This window comes from Rattus norvegicus, chromosome 12, assembly GCF_036323735.1.
Source record: "Rattus norvegicus strain BN/NHsdMcwi chromosome 12, GRCr8, whole genome shotgun sequence".
Lineage (NCBI taxonomy): Eukaryota > Metazoa > Chordata > Mammalia > Rodentia > Muridae > Rattus > Rattus norvegicus.
Genome location: NC_086030.1, coordinates 27,123,852 through 27,146,969, shown reverse-complemented (window position 1 = coordinate 27,146,969; position 23,118 = coordinate 27,123,852). Strand labels below are relative to the sequence as shown.

Genomic DNA, 23,118 nt, shown 5'->3' with positions numbered 1-23,118 from the left:
GTGGCACACAACACCTGAGAAGCAGAGTCAGGTGGCTCTGAAGTTCGAGGTTGGTCTGGTCTATAGTACAGCAAATTCCAGGAAGCAGTAGATTGGGAAAGTGGTGACTTCGAAATCTCATCCCACCAACATCATTGCGGCCTCGCCTGGCACACACCACGTGCGGGCGACACTAGGTTCGGCCTCCCAGTGAGGTGTCTAAGGGTCTCTTGAGGTGCACAGTAGGGACGCCCCCGGGCGGGTGCGCAAGCGCGCTGAGGCCTCAAGGGCCCAAGGGGCGGGAGGGTGCGCGCGCTCCCCCGCGCACGCGCGCACGGGGGGGGGTGCGAGCGACGGCCGCGGTGACGTGCTGCGGTGGCAGCGGGTGGACGACGACGCGTGAGGCGCGTGATATCCCGCGTCTTGGGAGCAGTGTCCCGGCCCCCAGCCACTCCCCGCCGCCGCCATGTCCGGCCGTTCGGTCCGGGCCGAGACCCGTAGCCGGGCCAAAGATGACATCAAGAAGGTGATGGCGGCCATCGAGAAAGTGCGGAAATGGTGAGGGGCGGGAGTGGGGGGGGTTGCTGACGTGGGTTTGCGGGAAACCCGGCGCGGAGGATCGCCAGACACGTACAGACAGGGTGGGAACCAAGAGGCCGGCCTCTGGGGGGAGGGGGCCGGAGGAAAAAAGCGAAAGGAGGGCGCGCCGGCGTCGGCATGAAGTCAGAGTCCGCGTTCACAGTAGCCAATCAGAAGGACAGTCGGCTCTTAGCCCCTCCCACTAGCTGTCATTAGTCGCTTCCGGCCCGCTCTGCCTGGGGCGGGACCTGGCGCTGCAGTGTTGCACTTCCGCCGGGGACCTCGCGGAAGTGCGGCTTGGCGGCTCCCAGCTGGGTTTCCGCTCCTGCGCATCGCAACTGTCCAGTGATGTCCGTTGTTGCCAAGTCTTATGCGCTATAAGTGGTCGAAATTAAGCGGAAGTTTACAAACGCGGCACTTTTGGAACACAAATCCCTTATATCTGTAGATCTGGGGCCCTTAGCCAGCGCACCCGTTTGCTCTAGGCGCCCAGGGGACTCCGTCTCTGCAAATACTTACTGCAAACCCGGATTTAACGGACAAATGGTCAGGATTTCATTGCATTAAACTGTTCTGAACCAAGTCTTTGAGCCATTCCCCCTCACTTAATGACGAGTAATTTCGTTACTGTTTCGTTCATTTTGTTTTTTTTTGGTTCTTTTTTTCGGAGCTGGGGAACGAACCCAGGACCTTGCGCTTCCTAGGCAAGCGCTCTACCACTGAGCTAAATCCCCAACCCCTGTTTCGTTTATTTAACCGGATCTCCCCGAGTACTACAGTCTGGCTTTACACTTGCAGTGATCCTTCTGCCTCAGTTTCCCCAGCGGCTAAGAGGCCGCTAGAGTGATTTTTTTGTTTGTTTTGTTTGTTTGTTTTGAATCAGTGTCTTAAAAACCTTTGGCTGTTTTGGAACTCACTTTGTAGACTAGGCTGGCCTTGAACTAAAGATCCGCCTTTCTCTGCTTCCCAGGTGCTGGGTTATGGCATGCCTCTGCTTCCTATGTAATTCTCAAGTGTCTCCATCCCCTTTTATTTTTTACTGATAAGGAAAAGTTTGGAGGCTGGAAAATGGTTTAGTGGTTAAAAGCCCTGGGCTGTTCTTGCAGAGGACCTGCATTCAATTCCTGCCACCACATGGCAGCTAACAAACACCTGTACTTCAGTCCCACACACACACAGGAGAAATGCTGAATGAGTTGAGGGTACACTTGGTTCGGTTGGGTTTAGAGACCTGGGAGGCCTTCATAGTTTGCCTTAGGGTGATCTTCAGTAAAAGCCACTCAACGTTTTCTTACTTTGCTAGTACGTTGGTAAATCTGACATTTCTACCTCAGGAGGAACAAGGAAGAATGTTGAGGGAGGGGTCAGTTTTGTTTGTATGCTGGGGATGGAGCCCATAGCCTTGGGCAGGCTAGACTAGTGCCTCCCACTGTTGTTCCTGGCCAGAGAAAAAAGGCAGCTAGCTACAAAGCTGTAGTGTTTCTCTGTGAGTAATCTCAGTGACCCAGCATGCAATTGCTGCCTGTTCCTTTCTGGTGATTGTTCTTCCTTTGGAGGAACCTTAAATGGAAAATGAACAAAACTAGTTTAGAGAGACTTGGAAATTATCTCCACCATCCTCCCTGACTTCTGTCTGCGGGGGATCAAAGTCAGGACCAGTGCATGCTAATAAGCCTGTTAAGACTGAGCCACAATCAGTGTCTTTCGTGCCTTCCTCCAACCCCAATTTGTGGCAGTCCTCCTGCCTCAGCCTCCAAGTGCTAAAATTACAAGAATGCAAGTGAAAGCCTCCCCACTCCCCAACCCCTGGCTTTCATCCCTACTCTGGTTACATCCTCTTATACAAACCCACCTTCAGGTGTAATTTGATGGCATTCGAGATCAAAGGAACAATCTCTTGAGACACAAAAGCAGAGTTAGTAAACAAACAAGAAATGTGATTTATTAATCCTAATTAATGCTCATCTTCTAGGGAGAAGAAATGGGTGACTGTGGGTGACACGTCCCTGAGGATATTCAAATGGGTGCCTGTGACAGATAGCAAGGAGGTAAGTAGGGGGTGGGCAACAGTTAAAGAAACCACTGTCTTAGCTTCCATTTCTCGCCTCTTTCAGTTATAAAGGAAGTTCTTTTCTGAAAAGACCTCAGGCTCCCTCGGCCCGGACTATGCAAAGTGCTCCTTTGTCGTTTGCTCCTGTATCCTCTCTTTACTTAGACAGTAGCTTCAGCCCCGTTCCTGTTGATGGGTCATTTCTCTAATGGTGAAGTGAGCTGATGCAAGCCAGATTAGATTATATATAGGCAGGTTTATTAGGAAGCTGCTCTCCGGGGAGTTCGTTGACCCCAAGGACAGAGGCCAGAGAAGTCACAATGGGGAGAGAAAAGGGTGGAGAGAGAGACACACACACAGACACACCGACACACAGACAGACAGACAGATAGACAAAGTCTGGATTATATAGAAAAGACTCTCTTGGGGAAGGGCAGCCCACTGGGCTGGAAAGTTTAGGGTATGCCAGGTAGGAACTAAGGAATCCTGGGAGAGCCAGATGTAAAATATGCTCCTCGGTCCCCTGTCTGGGTGTCAGAAAGCAAACACCTGTATTTTTTCTGCATAGGCTTTTTCTTTTCATTATGGCTGTGCTGCCTGCATGTATACAAGTGTACCATATTCATGTCTGATGCCCAGGAAGGTCAGAAGAGGGGTTCAGATCCCTCGGAACTGGAGTCATAGATAACAGAGTCACCATCCGTAGATGGTAGAACTCAAACCCAGATCCTCTGAAAGAGCAGTAAACAACATTCTTTAACTGCTGGACCATCTCTCCAGCTCCTCCACATTTTAAAAATATTACTTATTAGCTCAGCGGTTAAGAACACTAACTGCGGAGTTGGGGATTCAGCTCAGTGGTAGAGCGCTTGCCTAGCAAACGCAAGGCCCTGAGTTCAGTCCCCAGCTCCGAAAAAAAGAAAAAGAAAGAAAAAACCAAAACACTAACTGCTCTTCCAGAGGTCCTGAGTTCAAATCCCAGCAACCACATGGTGGCTCACAACCATCTGTAATGAGATCAGATACCTTCTTCTGGTATGTCTAAAAACAGCTACAATGTACTCACATATAATAAATAAATCTTAAGAAAAGAGAACCTTTTAAATATATATTATTTATTTTTATTTTATGTGTGTTTTGCCTGCAGAGGCCAGAAATGAATATTAGGTGCTATGGAACTAAAGTTACAGACAGATATGAGCTGCTGTGTGGGTGCTGGGCTGGAACCCCACTAAGTCTCTGGAAAAGCAGCAAATGTGCTTACACTGAGCCATGGCTCTAGCCCCCGTCTTGCTCTTTAGACTACTGTCTGGGTAGCTCTGCATGGACTCAGAAGGGTATGAGGTCTACACCAGTTTCCTGGTCACCACCCTCCTCTCTGCCTCCGTCCGTCTGTAACTCTAGCCCCAAGAGATTTGATGTCCCCTAAAGGAAAAGATAGATAAGGTGCTGGCGGTTGCTGCATTTGCCTAGCAACCTTATTTCAATACTTGGAACCCATGTGAGCGTGGAGGGAGGGAGCTTTATCCTTAAATCTCCACCTGTGGGCCATGGTGTGTGCCCCCCCCATTGTGCACACATAATAATTAGTTCATTAAGAATATATAATGGGGGGCTGGGGATTTAGCTCAGTGGTAGAGCACTTGCCTAGCAAGCGCAAGGCCCTGGGTTCAGTCCTCAGCTCCGAAAAAAAAAAAAAAAAAAAAAAGAATATATAATGGGCTGAAGAGATGGCTCAGTGGTTAAGGGTGCTTGCTGCTCTTTCAGAGCACCTGGGTTCAGTTTTCAGCACCCACATGAAGGCTCACAAACTGCCTGTAACTCTAGTTCCAGGGATCTTGCGTCAGGCACACTTGTGCTGCATAGACATACGTACAGGCAAGGGACTCATACATGTAAACAAACCTTTTAAAAATATATAAGAAAGCTGGGGGTGTGGCTCTGTGTGCTGGGGGTGTGGCCTAATGCTTGAGGCTCTAACTTCCCTTGCACTGAAAGAAAAAAGTGTATGTACATATGTAGAGAAACATATTCAAAACAGAACTTAGTCTAGTAAGTATAAACCAGTGTCCTTGGCATATATGCCTAGGTCTAGCTGGGTGGTGCGTACATGTAACCAATCCTAGCACTCAGGAGACTGAAGTGGGACGGGGAAGTCTAAGCCAGTCTGGGCTGCACAGCGAATCCCCTGTCTTGGGTGAGTAAGTTGGAAACACTAGGGTCCAGGAAGTGAGCATCACTAACTCTGAAGATCCCGTGCCAGTCTGTCCTCCTCTCCAGGAGTGGCCACTCATGTATTTCTTACCACCACTCTGGTCATTTTTAGGGATTTTGAACTTTATACAAATGAATCATAGGGCTGGAGAGATGGCTCAGCAGTTTTGAGCAGTGGATGCTCTTCCGGAGGACCTGAGTTCAGTTCCCAGCCCCCACGTGGTGGCCCACAACCATCTATAACTCCAGTTCCAGGAGATCGGGTAACCTGTTCTGGCCTCTGCTGGCACCAGGTAGATGTGTGGTGCAGACGGTATATGCAGGCAGTCCACCTGTCCACATAAAATAAAAATTGGAAAACTGAAAAATGAACCATATAGTGTCTATTTTTGTGTCTTGATTTTGCTTTGTTGTGATTTTGGTTTGTTTCTTGTTTTGCTCCGCACTGTATTTTTGGTAGCAGTCCATGTTGTCTTTGGTCCTGTTTTTCCCTTCCCTTCTACTATAGAATTTACTTTCTTTTTTTCTGTCTGTTCTTTGTTTACATTTTTTCTTTGTAGGGGAGGGTGAGACAAGGTCTTTCTTCTAAGCCCTGAATATTCCGGAATTTGCTATGTAGGTCTAGCTGACCCTGAACTCATATAGATCCTCCCACCTCTATCTCCCCAGTGCTGGGATTAAAGGTGTACACCTCAGGGCGTGGTGGTTGCTGCCTTCAATCTGAGCCGAGACAGGTGGATATCTGTGAGTTCAAGACTAGCCTGGTCTACAAAACAAGTCCAGAACAGCCAGGGCTACACAGAGAAACTGTGTCTCAAAAAAACAAAACACAAAACTACCATAGAAAAGGAAACACGAATGCATGTGTATACCTGTATTGAGATTTGTCCCAGAGTTGTTTCTTTTTCGAGGTAGGGTTTCATGTAAGCCAGGCTGTCTCAGGTCTAGTGTACAGACTTGAACTTCTGATCACCCTCCCTTTGCGGTCTAAGTGGTGAATTTCTAGGCTTGCATCACATCACTGTGCTTGGCGGGTTCCTTACGTAGTCTGTTCCTTATGAGTTGTGAGAATTCTGCTTACTGTCCACTAAGCTGTCCATGCATCTTTCCACTTGTAACTTGTTTTTAGGAGTGTTTCATTTTATTTATTCATTTGGAGATTTTTGCAACAGAATCTGTGTAGCTCAGGCTGTCCCTGGACTTGTACAGCCCTCTCTAGCCTCCAGAGTGCTAGGATCACAGGTATGAGCTGCAGTGCTCAGGTACAGTGTTCAATGGATAAAAATAAATCTTTGAAAATATAGTTGGTGCCTTTAAACTAAAGCCGGAAGGACGTTTTCCTGCTGAGTGTGGTAACGCACTCTTGAGATCCCAGCAACTGGAGGCTCGTGAGCCTGGGCCTCATAGCTGTCTAAAACAACAACTACTTGGGCCTAGTGCCACAGGCCTGCAGTCACAGCTATTCAGAAGGCAGAAGAGGAAGAACACAGCTTCACAGCTGTCTGGGCTACAAAGGGAGTCTGAGGTCGGTGTGGGTAATTAGTGAAATGGAGGCAGATCTGTGGTAGGCCCCATAATGAAGGGAACAGAAGAAATATGGCCGTTCTTCGAGGCTCCAGAGATGATCTTCCATGTAATCTAGAGGCTGCCTGTTGTTTTTCCATTTAGAAGACACCTGAGACAGGGCGACATGTGTGAAGTAGGGCTCCACTTCCATCCATCATTTCCATGCAGATGGATATGTGTCCTGGCTCTTTACTGGGGACAGTGCCAAGTTACCCCTTCTCCTCTGTCCTCACAAGTGTTCATTGATGTGGCCAGCACATTCTGGCTGCCATTGATGGTCAGATTCCTGCAGTGTGTGCCCTCAGGCTTCCTCGTTGACTTGGTTATCAGGACCTGAACTGTCCTCGGCCCCTGAGCATGGTCTTCAAGTGGGCTGCTACTGAGGGATTTTGCAGGCTTCTTTTGTGTTTTAAAACCTGCCGCACGGGCTGGGTGTACACCTTTAATCTCAGCACTCAAAAGGCAGAGGTGTCCAGGCCATGCTGGCGTGCACCGTGCCTTGGTTACTTTTCTGTTGCTGTGATGAGATACCATGACCCAGGCAACTTTAAAAAGAAAGAATTTAATTGGACTTTTGGTTCTAGAGGGTTATTTAGAGTCTACCGTGGTGGCCAAGCTAAGGTGTGGTGGTTGGGACAGCTGAGCGCTCGCTCTGCAGGAGGCAGAGTACACTGGGCGGGGTCTTTTGAAAACTCAAAGCCCACACTGAAAGCCCTCCTTTGTCTTCAAATTGTCATTGGTAATTAAAGACCTTTGATCCTAAGCAGCTTGGGGAAGAAAGGGTTTATTATTCTAGTTTACAGCTCTCTGGTTTCATCCAGTCATTCTCTGGTTGCAGTCTAATCCTGGCAGGAACTCAAGGCAGGAACCTGGAGGCAGGAACCAAAGCAGAGGCAGGAAGGAGTGCTGCTTCCTGCCTTGCTCAGCCTGCTTTCTTATAGCACTCAGGGCCACCAGCTCAGAGGTGGCCTCATCATCCTTCAAGAACATGCACCACAGGCTTGCCCACCTGCCAGTCTGATGGGGACATTTTCTCAATTGCAGTTCCCTCTTCCCAAATGACTTAGTGTCAGGAGGACCAGGAACAAGCCAGCACCTCTTCCAACAAGGCCTGGCCTCCACCAACCAGAGACCAAGTATTGAAACATATAAACCTGTAGAGACCATTCTCATTCAAATCACCACACATAAGAGTTCTAGCCAGACTACATAGTGGAGTCTCTCTCAAAAACCAACCAAACAAACGAAAACATGCATCTGCTTACTATGCCTTCCACTCATTTTTGATGTATTTATGACTTTTCCACAATAGGCACTTTTGTTGCCTCTGAAACCTGTATAAGGAGTTATTGTACCGTTTCTCAATCTCTGGGATTTTGCTCTGGTTACTTCGTTTGCTCCTGCTCTCTTAGCTTATTGAATTGTTTAACTCTTGTGGGCATTTTCATTTGTTTAATTCTTTTATTTTGAGTGTGTGGGTGTTCTGACTGAGGGTGTGCCTGTGCACCACATGCATGCCTGGTGCCTGCACGAGGCTCAAAAAGGTATCAGATCCCCAGGAAATGGAGTTACAGATGGCCGCGAGCTGCTGTGTGGGTGCAGAACCCAGGTCCTGTGGAAAAGCAGCCAATGTTCTTTCCTGCGATCTATCTCTCCAGCCTAGTTGGGTTTTGTTTTTTTGTTTTATTTGGGAGGTTTTGTTTTTAGGGTTTGTTTGGGACAGTCTCATGGAGTCCAGGCTGGCCTCAAACTTGCTATATATACACAAATACATATATGTATACCTTCATATCCACGGATGACCTTAAACTTCTTGCCTCCCAGGTCCTGGGATTGCAGTCAGGCACCATTACACCTGACTTCATTCAGTGTTGGGGATGCAACCCCAGGGCATCAGGAATGCTACGAAATGCTATGCAAGCACTATGCCACTGAACTACATCCCAGCGCATGTGCGCATGCGTGTGCCTGTGCGTGTGCATGCGCACACACAACTCTAAACCTGGCTTTTAGGCGGGGCTGGTTGAGTGTTGACTGTTGTGGTTAGAGCAAAGGAGAGCCATGTTGCTGTAGAGGAGCCTCACTCATTGCTCAGCTGTTCCGATACAGCTACAGCGTTCACTCTACAGCTAAAGAGGCTGCGTCGAGAGGAAGCAGTCACCTGCGTCTTCCTCATTCTCTGTCTCCTGGCTTCCTAGTTCCCACATTACTTCTGTTCGGACCTCTGAGGGCTCTCAAATAGCAGGTCCCCTTGTCCTCCTTGTGAGTCCTGCTTACCTGTGTCGTATTTCTTTCTTTTTCTTTTATAGAAAGAAAAATCAAAATCTAATAATACAGCAGCCCGAGAACCTAATGGTTTTCCCTCCGATGCCTCAGCCAATTCCTCCCTCCTCCTCGAATTCCAGGGTGAGTTGACGTTTTCCTTTCAGAAAATAGAAAGCTTAGGGACTGAAGGCCCCCAAGCTCAGTGCTTCAGAGCACTCGTTGCTCTCACAAGGACCCAGGTTCGGTTCTCAGTGCCCACAGGGTTGCTCACAGCCATCCACAACTCCAGTTCCAGGCGGGGCATCTGATGCCTTCTGAGTTCCAGAGGCACCAGGAACACAAGTGGGGCACACATGAAGACACAGGCCAAACCTCACACACATACGATAAATCTAAGAACAGAATAATTCAAGGACATCATGGGAATGAGAGCACACCTGGGAGCCATGTGTGGTGGCACCAGCCTTTAATCCCAGCACTCACCTGAGGCAGAGGCAGAGGCAGGTGGATCTCTGAGTTCGAGGCCAGCCAGGGCCGCACAAAGAAACCCTGTCTCAAATAAAACAAAATAACTGGGTTGGGGCAGTGGCTCAGTGGTTAAGAGTAGGAACTGGGGGTTGGGGATTTAGCTCAGTGGTAGAGCGCTTGCCTAGGAAGCGCAAGGCCCTGGGTTCGGCCCCCAGCTCCGAAAAAAAGAACCAAAAATAAATAAATAAATAAATAAATAAATAAATAAATAATAGCATAACGAACCCCATTGCCGCAGGCTGTGACAGCTCACCCGCAAGTGGCTCTCTCTGAATCTGTGACCAGTCTGGTCTAAATAGAGAGTTGCAGGGCGGGGTTGGGGATTTAGCTCAGTGGTAGAGCGCTTGCCTAGGAAGCGCAAGGCCCTGGGTTTGGTCCCCAGCTCCAAAAAAAAGAACCAAAAATAAATAAATAAATAAATAAATAAATTAATTAATTAATTAAAATGAAAAAGAACAGCGCCACTCACACTGTGGTCAGAAGCAGTTCTATGCCATCCTCATTTTTATCCTGTCAGGCTATGTGTGGTACAGGCCGTGCAGTTGTCGCCAGCCCCACTTAAGGAATCGCACACTCCAGGGTGCACAGGTGACAAGACTTGGCTGCTCTTTTTTCCCTTTTGTCAGTACTTGGGATTAAATTTACAGCCTTCCTAGGGTAGGTCCCTGCCTCTGAGCTTTGCCTGCAGCCCTGCTATCTTTAATTCTGAGATAGGATCTCTGTAGGTTCCACAGGCTGACCTTAAACTGTCATCCTTCTGCCTCAGCCTCCCAACGAGGTCTGTTACAAGTCTGTGCCACTGGCCTCAATCAGAACTTCAGTGGTAGAGCGCTTGCCTAGCAACCGCAAGGCCCTGGGTTCGGTCCCCAGCTCCGAAAAAAAAGAAAAAGAAAAAGAAAAAAAAAAAAAAAAAGAACTTTAGCTTTCTCTGTCACACACGCACACCCAAAAAACCAGAAAGCCACTTTGGTTTTAGTGTGGAGGATAGTAGTCCTGGGAAGAGGGAAGCCCGCAGCAGCCTTCCACTGTCTCTCAGGAACCATATGCAGAGATACCTAGCATGCAGTTGTCCTTGCTGTCCCCCTTCCACCACACCAAGGTCGATGTCATGCAGGAACGAGAACACAGGGAATGGCATTCAGTGATCAGAAGGTTCCAGGAAACGAGAGGCATCAGTCTGGTCCCCAACTCCTCCTTTTTGTTTGTACTTCCTGTGTCTGGCACTGGGACATCAGGGACAAGGCAATGACAGAGACTGCCTATAGAGTGTGATAGAGGGTGACCAGTGTGTGCCAGGGCCAGTAGAAGCTTCAGACACTGGGGCTCCACAGAGCAACTGATGCTGTCATTGCGTTTTACAAACATATAGGAACTTTGCAAGGAACCTGGAAAGGGAAGTCACACTAGCCAGCAGCAGGAAGGTTGGGAGCAATATGGTCGGAGAAACAGTGCTTAGTCAGCTTCTAGCTGCTGGAGCCAGGGTAAAGGTTAAAGAATGGCAGACAGTGAGGCCTGAGGGCAAAAACCTCTCTGCCTGCCCTCGGAAGAGCAGGGGCACAGAGCACTCTCCAAGGAGGAGCCAGGCATGGGTTGGAGCGTTCGCTTTGTCTGTGGTTAAGACCGAGATTCAAGGCTGTCACAACAGGCTAGACCAGTGACAAGGAGATCTGAGCTGATGCCCTGCGGAGCAAGAAACAAGTGCAAGTGACCAGACTGCCTGCTGGAGGCGATGGGGGAGGGGACTGTGCATGCCTCAGCTTTTAACTTACTTGGTGACCTTAAGCCTGTAGACAGAGCCCCGGGTGCTAATCTCTCGTCCTTGGGGCAGTCTGGTGTCTGAGAGCCTGAGGTGATCACCTCCAGACACCACTGCCTTCTTCAGGAACCCTGAGGTCAGGACACGTGGTGCTACCATTCTCTGTGCCATGGGAAGGCACAGATGGCACCCCTGCCTCCCACGGTGCAGCGAGGAGCTACCTACCGGGTTGGAGCTGTAATTGGTAGGCAACAGAAACACGGTTATATAAGCAGAGCTCCATAGTCCTGAGCTGGAAATGTTGCAATGCTAAGTTATGGCCGCGTGTTCTATATATTGTCAAATAGAAAACGCTGGGGGTGGGAATGTGGCTCATTTGGTAGAGCGCGCGCTCAGGATGCATGCAGCCCTGGGTCCCGTCCTCAGCACCACACAAAAGCAGGTGTGGTGGTGCACGCCTCTGGGCCCTCCAGAGGCGGAGAAGGCAGGAGGCTCAAGAGTTCATAATGAGTTCTGCTGCTTGGTGAGTTCTTGTCCGGTGTGGTGAATCACGTCTGTAATTAGGATGGGGAAGCAGAGCCAGGAGGATGGATGTAAGCTTGCGGCCAGCCTGGTCTGTATAGTGACACTTGTCTCAAAGCAAATTAGCTTAAACTCTGCAGAGTCCCCCCACCCCAGGACATGGGAACCCCACTCAGGCCCCCCTTTTAGGGGCGTGCAGCAATGGTAACTGTGCCAGCGACTCTGTCTGAACTCCTTGTGCGGTGCCAGCTGTTGCCTTACTATGCTTGGTTTCCAGATGAGAACAGCAACCAGAGTTCTGTGTCAGATGTCTATCAACTCAAGGTGGACAGCAGCACCAACTCAAGCCCCAGCCCCCAGCAGAGCGAGTCCCTGAGCCCAGCACACACCTCAGACTTCCGCACGGATGACTCCCAACCCCCCACCCTGGGCCAGGAGATCCTTGAGGGTGAGTCATGAAGATGCCCCCCTGACGCATCTTTGGCCTTCATTAGCTTCTGTTGTTTGGCCACACAACGGAAGTTATTTTGGTGTAGATACTGTGTGCTTGCTGTTGGCCATGTGTTGTTCTAGATCCTTCCATGTGTTGTTTTATCTGATGCAGCAGCCCTCTCAGACCAGGGAGGCTTGGTAGGAAGGGTGATGTCCAGAATGGCAAGTGAACGTTGGCTCCCAGTGTCTGCCACTCACTCAGGCTGGGATGGTGGCCCTCTGTGATCCGGTCAACTTCCTTCATCTTATGTGAGAGACAGGGCTTCTTAGCTAGACCCTGCACCTGTGGTTGCTGAGCCTGCATCCTCCGGATGTCAGTCTCAGGAACTGCCCCAGGCCCAGGCCGAGGCTTGACTTACCTTGGGCTGACACTGCTGCTCTTACAGAGCCTTCGCTGCCTGCGTCTGAGGTTGCAGATGAACCCCCCACGCTCACAAAGGAAGAACCGGTGCCAATAGAGACCCAGGTAAGAGGTTGCTAGCCTGCCCTGTGTTCTAGATAGGGGCAGGGTTTGGTCACCTGGGGGCAGGCAGAGCGTAGGCTGCAGGTGGCAGTGTGGTAAATCCGAGGACTGCTGGGAATGACTCACCACGCCGTCCTGTTTCTTCCAGACCACTGAGGAAGAGGAGGACTCTGGTGCCCCACCCTTGAAGCGATTTTGTGTGGACCAACCTGTAGTGCCGCAGACCACGTCAGAAAGCTAGCACCTTCCGGCCCCTCGCCTCCTGGCCCCTGCCTCTATTTATTGCATTCTGGTCTGGCCGAGCTCTGATGCTGGGGTCCGGGCAAGCACTAGGGTCCAGAGCCTGTGCGTGGGAGCCCTCTGGGCTAGAAGGCTGACGGAGGGCGTGGGGTCGTCGCACCATCTTCCTGTCCCTGACACTTGTGTCTGCTTGCTCTTGGGCAGAGGAGCGCTCACATCTTTTCTGCACCCCAAGTAGGCCAGAGCAACAGGGTTCATGTCTCACCTCCGAACCACTGCACGGAGCTGCTGGCGCCGCCACGAGGAGAAAGGTGTGGAGGGCACCCTAGAGAGAGTGCCTAGATTACTCGAACTGAATGGAGACTGTAGAGTATGGACTGTGCCGCGGGGCCAGGCCCTGCAGGCTGCTGCTGGAAGAGGGACTGACCGGTAGAGAAGCGGAGAACACGGGAGAAGAGGCTCTTCCAGGAGGGAGGGGCTTCCACTGTGGGCAGGAGACCCACGGGGGATCGCATCCTTCCCTGAGGCAGGCCGGCCTCTGTTGGATGCCCCAGCCGCTCCCAGCCCTGTGCCTGCCAGAACCTTCCGCTTCCTCACGCTCACTACGCACACGCGCAGCTTCCTGTCTTCACCTGTTTCATTCCAGCATCCCTGCCTCCTGCCACAGAAAACCCCAGCCATGATTGGAGGTTCTGACCACAGTACCTGCCCCCAGTACTCTTTCAGCTCAGACTTTCTAGAACGTTCCCTTTTCTTTAAAATCTGCATGTTTAATTAAACTTTATGATTTTATTTTTTGTCTGAAAAAAAGAGAAGTTTAAGAAAATGGAAATGGGTAACAGCAAGTGAAGACCTATTTTAGCACTGAATAGAGTATTTTTAAAATTAAACTATTTGAAATATTTCTTGTTAGTACCCGATTGCTTCTTTCTACAAGGTTGTGGGAGCAGAGTTGGGTGGGTGAGTGGTTGTGACATCATCACGGCTGGCAAATGCCAGCCCTGCAGATTGAAATGGTTTCCGGCTGCCCTTGGAATGAGTGTGAGTGCCGAGTGCACTAACAGCCTGGAATACCAGCCCTCAGGAGCCTGCGGCAGGAGAATCTTGAGGCTGACTTAGAGTTCGAGGCCTGGCTAGCCTTCACAGAAAGATCCTGCTCAGGAAAACAAAGACACTAGACTTGAAGAAATGGCACAGTGAGAGCCTCCAGGGACTAAGCCACTCCCCAAAGACTATACATGGACTGACCCTGGACTCTGACCCCATAGGTAGCAATGAATATCCTAGTAAGAGCACCAGTGGAAGGGAAGCCCTGGGTCCTGCTAAGACTGAACCCCCAGTGAACTAGACTATGGGGGGAGGGTGGCAATGGGGGGAGGATGGGGAGGGGAAGCACAAGTAGAAAGGGAGGGGGAGGGGCTAGGGGGATGTTGGCCCGGAAACCAGGAAGGGGAATAACAATCAAAATGTAAATAAGAAATACTCAAGTTAATAAAGATTTAAAAAAAAAAAAGAAAGAAAGAAATGGCACAGTGGGTAAAGCGTTTTACCTGGAGACAGTGAGGACCCAAGTTCCAGCCCCACCCCCACCTACGTAAGGCCAGATGGAGGAGTGTCGGCCATTATCCCTGTGTTCCTATGTGAAATGGGAGGCAGAAACAGACTTCCTGCGAGCTCAAGGGCCAGCCAGCCTGGACTACATGGGTGAACCAAATACAAGGTGGAAGGTGAGGACCAAACTTGAGGTGACCTTCTGACCTCCATCTGAACTCTGCTGACATGTGAACACCCCAACCTACATGAAGATCTAACACAAATATATGTATAGAAGTTAGGGTTACATACATTATTAGCCAGGAGAGGTGGCTTAGTGGTTACGGGCAGCATGTACTGCTCTTGCAGAGGACCAGAGTTCAGTTCCCAGCACCCACAGGATAGTTGACGACCAGAGGTTCTATCTTCCACATCACTTAAAACGAGGTGTAGATGGATAGGCGGGAAGACCAGGGTCAGCCCTAGCGTGGTGGCACATGCCTTTAATCTCAGCACTTGGGAGGTAGAGGCATGAAGATTTCTGTGAATTCAGGGCTGGTCTACATAGTTTCAGGAGAGCCAGAGCTGTACTCTGACTCAAAAAAAAAAAGGGGGGGGGGCTGGGGATTTGGCTCAGTGGTAGAGCGCGCTTGCCTAGCAACCGCAAGGCCCTGGGTTCGGTCCCCAGCTCCGAAAAAAAGAAAAAAAAAAGTTTAGGGTCAGTCCTTTAGGCCAGCCTGGATTCCACAGGGTCCTGTCTCACAAATAAAAAAGGGCACTAGTTTTTAGAGTGGACTCAGGTTTGATTCCCAGACCCCACATAGATGCTAACAATGAAGGGTAACTTTAGTCCCAGGAGCTCTGACATCCGTTTGTGGCCTCTGAGGGCACAGCACACCTATAGGGCACAGCCAAACACACAGACCAAACGCTCACCCACATAAGTAGTAAAAGCCGGGAAGAGTGGCACACGCCTTTAATCCTAGCACTAGAGAGGCAAAGGCAGCTGGATCTCTGTGGGTTCAATGCCAGCCTGGGGAGTTACACAGTGAGTTCCAGCACAGCCAGAGCTGCATCATGGAACCCTGTCTCAAAAATAAATCAAGGAATAACAAAAGTTCCAGCTTGGTTATGGAGCTCTAAATGGTGCTTTCCTGGCAGGAAGCCAGCTACTGCTGACACAGGAGGAGGTCTGTAGAGGATGCCTAGAACTGCCTGCCATCTTTAATCTTTGTTCTTTAGTATTAATTTGTTTATTCAAGTGGGACAGAGCCTACATGGAATGAGTAATCGTGCTAAAGTTATGATTTAAAAAAAAGAAAAGAACAGTCTTGCACAAGGGGTTGGGGGGGGGGTTTAGCTCAGCTGGTAGAGAGCTTGCTTAGCAGTCGAGAAGCTTTGAGTCAGACAGAGGCCCTGACAGCAGAAATGGGGCACCACACACCTGTAAGCCAGGCTCTGGGTGGTGGAAGCAGAAGATCAGCGGTTCAAAGTCATTCTCTCAGCTACACAGGAAGATGGAGGCCAGCCTGTCTCAAAAACAAATCCAAAGCCTTGAGTTGTGCCTATCTGCACGAGACCTTCTCAAGACCGAGCTCATCAACATTCTGTCATAGACGGAGGGACTCACAGACCCTGCCCCTCCCTGGGAATCTGTGAAAGTCAATGCTGCTGGGAGAGGGAGAGGCATCGTCAGTGGTGTGGTGACTGGCAAGACGCCCACACTCCTGTATGTAAGCCCTCAGCCATGCTCATGCAATCAGCTGGCATAGACCTCATCCTCCCCCCCCCCCCGTCTCTGTCTGTCTCTCTCTCTCTGTCTCTCTGTCTCTGTCTCTGTCTCTGTCTCTCTCTCTCTCTCTCACACACACACACACACACACACACACACAGGAAAAACAAACAAAAAGCGAAAAACAAAAAACCCCGAAAAGTAACAGTAACAAAACCAACAAAACATGAAAGTAGGGGTTGGGGATTTAGCTCAGTGGTAGAGCGCTTGCCTAGCAAGCACAAGCCCCTGGGTTCGGTCCCCAGCTCCGAAAAAAAGAAAAAAGAAAAAAGAAACAAAACAAAACAAAAAAAAAAAAAACATGAAAGTAAAGTCCTGTAGGGGTTGCGCATGTCTTTAATATCAGTACATGGGAGGCAGAGGCAGGTGGATCTCCGAGTTCAATGCTAACCTGGTCTAAAGAGTGAGTTCCAGGACAGCCAGGGGCACACAGAGAAACATTGTCTGGAAAAAAATCAAAAAACCAAACCAAAACAAAATTAAAACACAAACAACAAAACAAAACAGAAAACAAAAACCCAAAACAAAACAAAATCCATGAAAGTAGAAAGGGATGGTTAGTTGTTCTAGTTCAGAATAAAGAATCAGAGTAGGAAGGAGACAAGGGAGGGTTAAGAGCGTGCCTATGATCAAAATATATACTATGGGCCTGCAGGATGGCTCAGTGGGGTGCTTGTTGTCAAACCCCTGAGGACCTGAGTTTAATCCCCAATATCCACATAGTAGAAGGAGAGGACAGACTTCCTCGGACCTCCACACCTGTACAGTAGCTCCCATGCTCCCCTCAGAAATAAAGAAATAAATCTGGCCAGGGCAGTGGTGGCACATAATGAATTCCAGCATTCAGGAGGCAGAGTCAGAGGCTGATCTCTGTGAATTTGAGGCCAACCTGGTTTACAGAGTGAGTTCTAGGACAGCTCGGGCTACACAGAGAAACCATCTCTCAAAAAGGGTTTCTCTCTAGCCCCTCAAACCCTATTTTTAATGATGGTTCTTAAACGCTGCTTTAACCTTCCTCCTAGTCCACCACCCACCAGGGGTCTTAGAAAAGAAAGGATACTAGGGACGTGGACCTGTTTAGAACTGGTTCTTTGGGGGCTGGAGAGATGACTCAGAGGTTAAAAGCACTAACTTACTGGCTGCTCTTCCAGAGGTCCTGAGTTGAATTCCCTGCAACCACATGATGGCTCACAAGCATCTGTAATGGGATCTGATGCCTTATTCTGGTATGTAAGTGTATATACAGGCAATAAATAAATAAATAAATCTTTTTTGAAGAAGAAAAGAAATAGTTCTTTCAAGCAACTCTCATCTGCATTGTCAGGTATAGGTCAGCAGCAGCAGCTCCATCCACTCCCAGACATCTTATAGATATAGTGTTGGGATAACAGGAGATGTCAGGACCTAGCAGGAACAGCCAGGTGTCAGCCTCAGCACCGGTCAGCAGGAGGGATCAGGAGGGACACCAGGGGAAGGTCTTGGTTGTGCCTCTCAGTGAATCGAAGATCAGCGAAGAGTCAATACCAACAAGCACTGCACAGCTAACTATACCAGCAAGCCAAGCTTAACCTCTGTCTGTTGAGTCCTTTGAGTTCTTTGCTGTATTTCTCTCTATGGAGTCCCAACAAATGCAGTCCCAACTACGAAATGTAAGGTAGACTAATACATGCGTGTCATTAGAGAAGAATCCTTCATCATGCGTCCTTTCACATGCTAGCAGAACGTCCTTGCTCCCATGACTGCTTCATGGAAACGTTCCTTCATGTGTCTGCCTTAGCCTTTCTTTCATCTGTGTCTGCTTCAGTGACATGTTCCTTCATATGTTTGCCCTGGCAAAACACCATCTGACACAACTGACTTTCCAAAGAATCCTTAAGCTTCCACTTCAGGTGGGTGTGCTTAGAACAATTAGGAGGAAAAAATTCAGAAGCAATGAAGCCATCAGAGGCACAGTGGAGAGGTGGATGCAGCTGGGAAGACTGAGGCAGGATGGCAGGCTGGCCTGGCTGCGTGGCAATGAACCTGTCTCACCAAACCAGGATGGCAGTGCTGGATAATTCTGTCCCTGTCAAGTGAGTGCATTTTTCTTACTTTCCCTTTTTTCTTTTGTTTCTCCTTTCCTTCTTTTGCTCCCTGTCCCTACCCCCTCCCATTTTTGGCAGTCCATAGTCCTGCCAGACAAGGATCTGGTTGCCTCCCCTCCCCAGTGCTGAGATTCTGAGATTCTGATCTCCATGGCCACTGAGTGTCAGGTCCCCAACTCTCCAGCTTTTATTATTTTATCTCTCTCTCTCTCTCCCTCCTCCCTCTCTCCCTCTCCCTCTCTCTCTCTCTCTCTCTCTCTCTCTCTTTCTCTCTCTCTCTGTGTCTATGTGTGTGTGTGTGTGTGTGTGTGTGTGTGTGTATGAATGTATGTTTTGCCTGTGTATCTGTGCCCTACATGTGTGCAATGCCCAAGGAGACCAGAAGAGCATGTCAGATCTCCTGGGATTGGACTTACAGACTTTTGTGAGCCACCATATGGGTGTTGGGACTCTAGACCCCCTGCAAGAGTAGCCAGTACTCTTAGTTTTGAGCCATCTCTCCAACCCTAACGTTCATATATATGTATATATCCTTTAATATCATTTTAATTAATGCCACAGACATTTAAATTTATTATTGTTATTGGTTTTAGAGTCTTACTTTGTACTTAGTTTTTAATTATGTGAAGGGCTGGAGGTGGGGGTGCGGTGTGAAGGTCTGTGCATACGCCTTCAGGGAAGAGGGCGTTGGAGCGCCTTTGAAATGGAGTTACTCACAGTTGGAAACCATCCCACGTGGATGCTGGAACCCACCTCAGGTCTTCCGCAAGACCCGTAAGTGTTCTTAACCTTAAGTCATCTCTCTAGGCCCATCTTTTTTTTTTTTTTTTTTTTTCTTTTTTTCGGAGCTGGGGACCGAACCCAGGGGCTTGTGCTTGCCAGGCAAGCGCTCTACCGCTGAGCTAAATCCCCAACCCCCACCTTTTTTTTTTTTTTTTTTCTTCCGGAGCTGGGGACCCAACCCAGGGCCTTGCGCTTGCTAGGCAAGCGCTCTACCACTGAGCTAAATCCCCAACCCCAACCCCCATCTTTTTTAAATAATACTTTTATTTTTATTTTAAATTATGTGTATGGGGGGTATGTTTTCAGGTTTGTAAGCGCCTATTGCTTTGGAGTTACAGGTGATTGTGAGCTTCCAATGCAAATACTGTGAATCAGACTCAGAACTTCTGGAAAAACTGGAAATCTTAATTGTGGAGCCACTTCTCCAGCCCTATTAGCTTAATATATATGTCCTCTAACATAATTTTATTTTATTTACTCATTGTTTTAGGGTCTTGCTATTCAGCCCAGGCTGGCTGGTAAGACTCTTTGTAGCCCAAGCTAGACACAGACTATTTATCTATCTATCTATCTATCTATCCATCCATCCATCCACACACATATATTCTCTTATATGTGTACATACAAAAGAAATTTCTCTATTATTCTTCCACTTTTTTTTTCAAGGTTTATTTTTAAATTGGGTATGTGTGCATGCATGGTGGGGGATGTTGTATGCACATGAGTGCTGTTGCCTGAGGAGGCAAGAGGAATGCTAATTCCTGGAGTTGCAGCTGCAGGCAGGGTCGTGCTACCTGATGTGGGAGCGAGGAATTGAACTTGGGTCCTCTGAAAGAACTTAGCCCCTGAGCCAACTCTGCAGCTCTTCCTCCACATATTTTTAAGGAAACTTCTACATTATCCTTCCCTGTAGTCCTTAATTTCTGTTTCGCAGTTATGTCTGGTCGGGAAGGGTTGGGGTCCCAGTCGCCCCACTGCGGAACTTCTGTTTGAAGAGGATCAGAGTTACTTCCCGCCCAGAACAGCTCCACCCGCGCATCCCCGGGCGTGGCCGAGCGCGGCCCCTTTAAGAAGGGGGCGGAGCACGAGTGGAAAGACAAAGCCCCTGGCCGCGCGCTCCCCCTCCCCCCTCCGGCGCACCACACGGACAGTGAGTGCCCGGATGTCGGTGTCGCCGTCGGTGACAGATGGCGCAATGTCTGTATCTATGACAGGGCTTTCTGCTCTGACCTCTTTGAGTCTTCCGCTTTTCGTCCTCCCCCTCCCACTTGCTGTCCCATTACTTTTTAAGTCCGCCACTGGAGGCCCGCATGCCAGTCACCGGCTCTTACATAACGTGACCTTTCACCTTTTCAGACTGCCCTCTAGTGCGCTGCAACTAAACTTTGTGGCTGGGGCCCAGGGGGCGGGACTCGACCGCGGAGCGGCAGTCTCTCTGAGCCAATAGGCTACGAATGCCGACCAGTCCTCCGCCTATCGGAGCATCCGCCCCAGGGCGCCACGGAGAAGCAAGTTAGTCTGTGCGCTGGCCCGGCAGCGGGGGGGAGGAAGGGAATCTCCCGCCATTTTTCAATAATTTCCTCCCGTGCCCGCTGGAGAGGAGTCGTGACTAGCGGCCGCCGCAGCGGAGATCAGCGTAAGGTGAAAGCTGCCGGAAGGAGCGAGCAGAATCTCTCCAGTTTTTCCCCTCGAGGCGTTCCCCTTGCTTCCATGGTCGTGGCGCGGTCCCGCCAGCTCTGAGGGAAGCCGGAGTTCGCGCCGCCCTCTCACCCCTCCCCTCCCCCATCGCCCCGGGAGCCAGGCGCTTCGCTAGCTCGTTCGCCCGGGGCTGCCCGGGCCTAGCGCTGCGCAGCGGAGCGGCCGAGCCTTCGGCGCTCCGTCCCTGCCGGCGCTGCCGCGATGGCGCCGCTGTTGGGCCGCAAGCCCTTTCCTCTGGTGAAACCGCTGCCCGGAGAGGAGCCGCTCTTTACCATCCCGCACACACAAGAGGCCTTCCGCACTCGGGAGTATCCTTTTTTTCGTGCGCGGTGTGGACGCTCGGCCGCGGCTGCGCAGGGCGAGGGATGGAGATGGCGAGAAGCGAATGGGCCGCGCGCGACTCGCCGGGCAGCTGTCACTGCACGGGGCCATCCGCGGGCTGTGATGCCCGGGTCCTGCCTCGCCGGGCTTGGGATCTCCGTGGCGAGATCCATCTGGGCTGTCTGCAGCCGTCCTTCCCGGAACCTCGCGCCTCCATCCTTTTCCCCCTTACTTTGTCCCCGGGGCCTTGGTGATGATCGCAGCACCAGTCCCCTCCTCCCCAACTTGGCTTCGGGCCCTAAGTGACTAGGGAGGGTTAGCCGGGTTTCCTTTGCGCATTTTATTTCTCTCTCCTTTCATATAAAAGAAACCGTCAAGTTAAGTTTCTGAAATTGTACCGGCGCAGCCGCGTGATCCGGCTTGTGCAAGCCTCTACTGCGTCTTGTCTGGGCTGAGCGTGGACACTGATGTGGCTTGTGGGTTTTGTTTTTTTCTCCTCCGGAGTGGACTTTAGGCCAGGGATGAACTGACAGAAACCCGGCATTAACTTCTTGCCAACTGAAGGTAGGGAGGAGCAGAACGCTACATTGATAGTGCTGGTGGCCTTTGCTTTTCTAGAAAACAGAGAAGTTTGACATTTAGAAGTTTCATTTTTCTGTCGTTTTTGAGAGAGCGCTTCATATAGCACCGACTGGCCTCGAACTCAGTATGCAGTAGAGGTTGGACACTGCATTCCTGATCCTGCTGCTTCCCCTTCTCCAGCCGGCTTGCTTTTCTTTCGTTCTTTTCTTTCCTTTCTCTCTGTTTTTAGGACCGTGAAACTGGTGTTTTGTAATAGGAAGTCTGCATTTCCAATCATTACTTTAAGATTTCTTGACCAAGCATAACCTCTTAATTTAAAGTTGTATTACTTTTTGGGGGGGGGGCAAGGTAGGGGGAATGTTGAATGAATCTTTTAAGGCTTATTTGTTTTTTTTAAAAGAAAGATAGGTTTCTTTACCAAACTTAGTGTCCTGCTAGGTTTAGCATCCCCTTTCCTTTGGAAAGACTAGATTTTGTCTTACTTTCTGTTGTACTTGTGAGAGCAGGAAGGATTCAGGTGAAGAATTTCAGTTTGCTCGTGGCCTTTGCTTTCCTGGTTTGTTTATTGTTGTTTTGTTTTTAATTGTCTTGTAGCCTAGGTCGATGTCCAACTTATGTGTTGGAAGCTAAGCTGACCTTGAATGTGGTGTTATTCTGCCTAACCTCCCAAGTGTGATTGCAGACATCACCTGCGTAGCCTTAATACAGCGTTTTGAGTATTTAGGATACTTTTGCTCCCTTTCCTCCCCCTGATATTTGGGGGGATTTAACATAGGGCCCTGCAGTATTAGTAAGCTCTGTCCATAGCCCTCTGTTCTTTTATTTTGTGTCAGGGCATTGTTAGAATTGCTGAGGCTGGCTCTGAACTCACCCTGTGGCTCAGGCAGGCCTTGAACTTTTGTTTCTCTTGCTTTACCTCCCTAGTATTTGGGATTAATAGACCTCAGTACCAGCTAGCACGAATCTTGTTAGCATCAGTTCTGAAAGGCAGTGTCCACCTACAGAGAGACTTGGAAAAGGAGTCTTTTTTTTTTCTTCCCCCTTTTAAACACCCCTTTGCCTGTAGGGGTGTTTGCCTGCCTGTATGTCTATGGAGTGTTCCTGGTGCCCCTGGAGGCCAGATTTGCATCCCCTGGAATTAGAGTTAAGATGATTGTGAGCTACCGTGAGGGTGCTGGGGACTGAACTGCTGACTCTAGTCCGGGTAAGTTCTTGTTTTGTTTTGTGTTTTTTTTTTTTTTTCTTTTTCTTTCAATCAGGTCTCAGTGTGTGACTCTGTCAAGCATCGAAATCATTTTGTAGCCCAGATTGGCCTGATACTCAAAGATCTGCCATTCTTTACCTCTAAGTTCTGAGATTAATGGCTTGCACCACCACGCCTGGCCTCCGTGTAGGTGTTTTTGCTTAGGTATGCTGATGGCATTTCTGAGCTGAAAGGGGTCTTAGAGGTGGTCCAGATTTCCTGTCTGCTTGCCAAGTGCGTCCAAGGGAATTGAAATTGGTATGACTTTGAGTATGATGGTGAATGTTGGGATTACCATCCAGTGCTCTTTCAACTAGGTCACTGTAAATAAATCATGGGAAGAGCGAGGAACTGTGATGCTGGGGTGGAGCCCAGGGCCTTCCTTGTGTGCTGTACACTGAGCTGCAGTGACTGACATAGACTGTCTT

At 49.5% G+C, this 23,118-nt stretch overlaps 2 protein-coding genes across 2 annotated transcripts in view; both read left to right on the top strand.

Moving 5' to 3' along the window:
* Nucleotides 1–338: 338 nt before the first annotated feature.
* On the top strand, nt 339–13,558 carry Bcl7b (BAF chromatin remodeling complex subunit BCL7B). The gene is made up of 6 exons (NM_001420935.1): nt 339–537; nt 2,531–2,606; nt 8,698–8,794; nt 11,737–11,907; nt 12,338–12,417; nt 12,563–13,558. The coding sequence occupies exons 1-6, from the start codon at nt 446–448 to the stop codon at nt 12,653–12,655; spliced, it is 609 nt and encodes a 202-aa protein (NP_001407864.1). The 5' UTR covers nt 339–445; the 3' UTR covers nt 12,656–13,558.
* Nucleotides 13,559–20,458: 6,900 nt separating this feature from the next.
* Baz1b (bromodomain adjacent to zinc finger domain, 1B) overlaps nt 20,459–23,118 on the top strand; it is a 57,971-nt gene continuing 55,311 nt past the window's right edge. Inside the window, exon 1 of the mRNA NM_001191916.1 lies at nt 20,459–20,852. Coding sequence (NP_001178845.1) covers nt 20,746–20,852 — 107 coding nt within the window. The 5' untranslated portion in view covers nt 20,459–20,745. The remainder of the gene's footprint in view (nt 20,853–23,118) is intronic.

Bases quoted from the DNA above. Each gene is read 5' to 3' on its own strand.
- Bcl7b (NM_001420935.1), top strand. From the start codon at position 446: ATGTCCGGCCGTTCGGTCCGGGCCGAGACCCGTAGCCGGGCCAAAGAT. The intron at 538-2,530 runs GTGAGGGGCGGG...CTCATCTTCTAG, and splicing joins ATCGAGAAAGTGCGGAAATG to GGAGAAGAAATGGGTGACTG. The intron at 12,418-12,562 runs GTAAGAGGTTGC...TGTTTCTTCCAG, and splicing joins CGGTGCCAATAGAGACCCAG to ACCACTGAGGAAGAGGAGGA.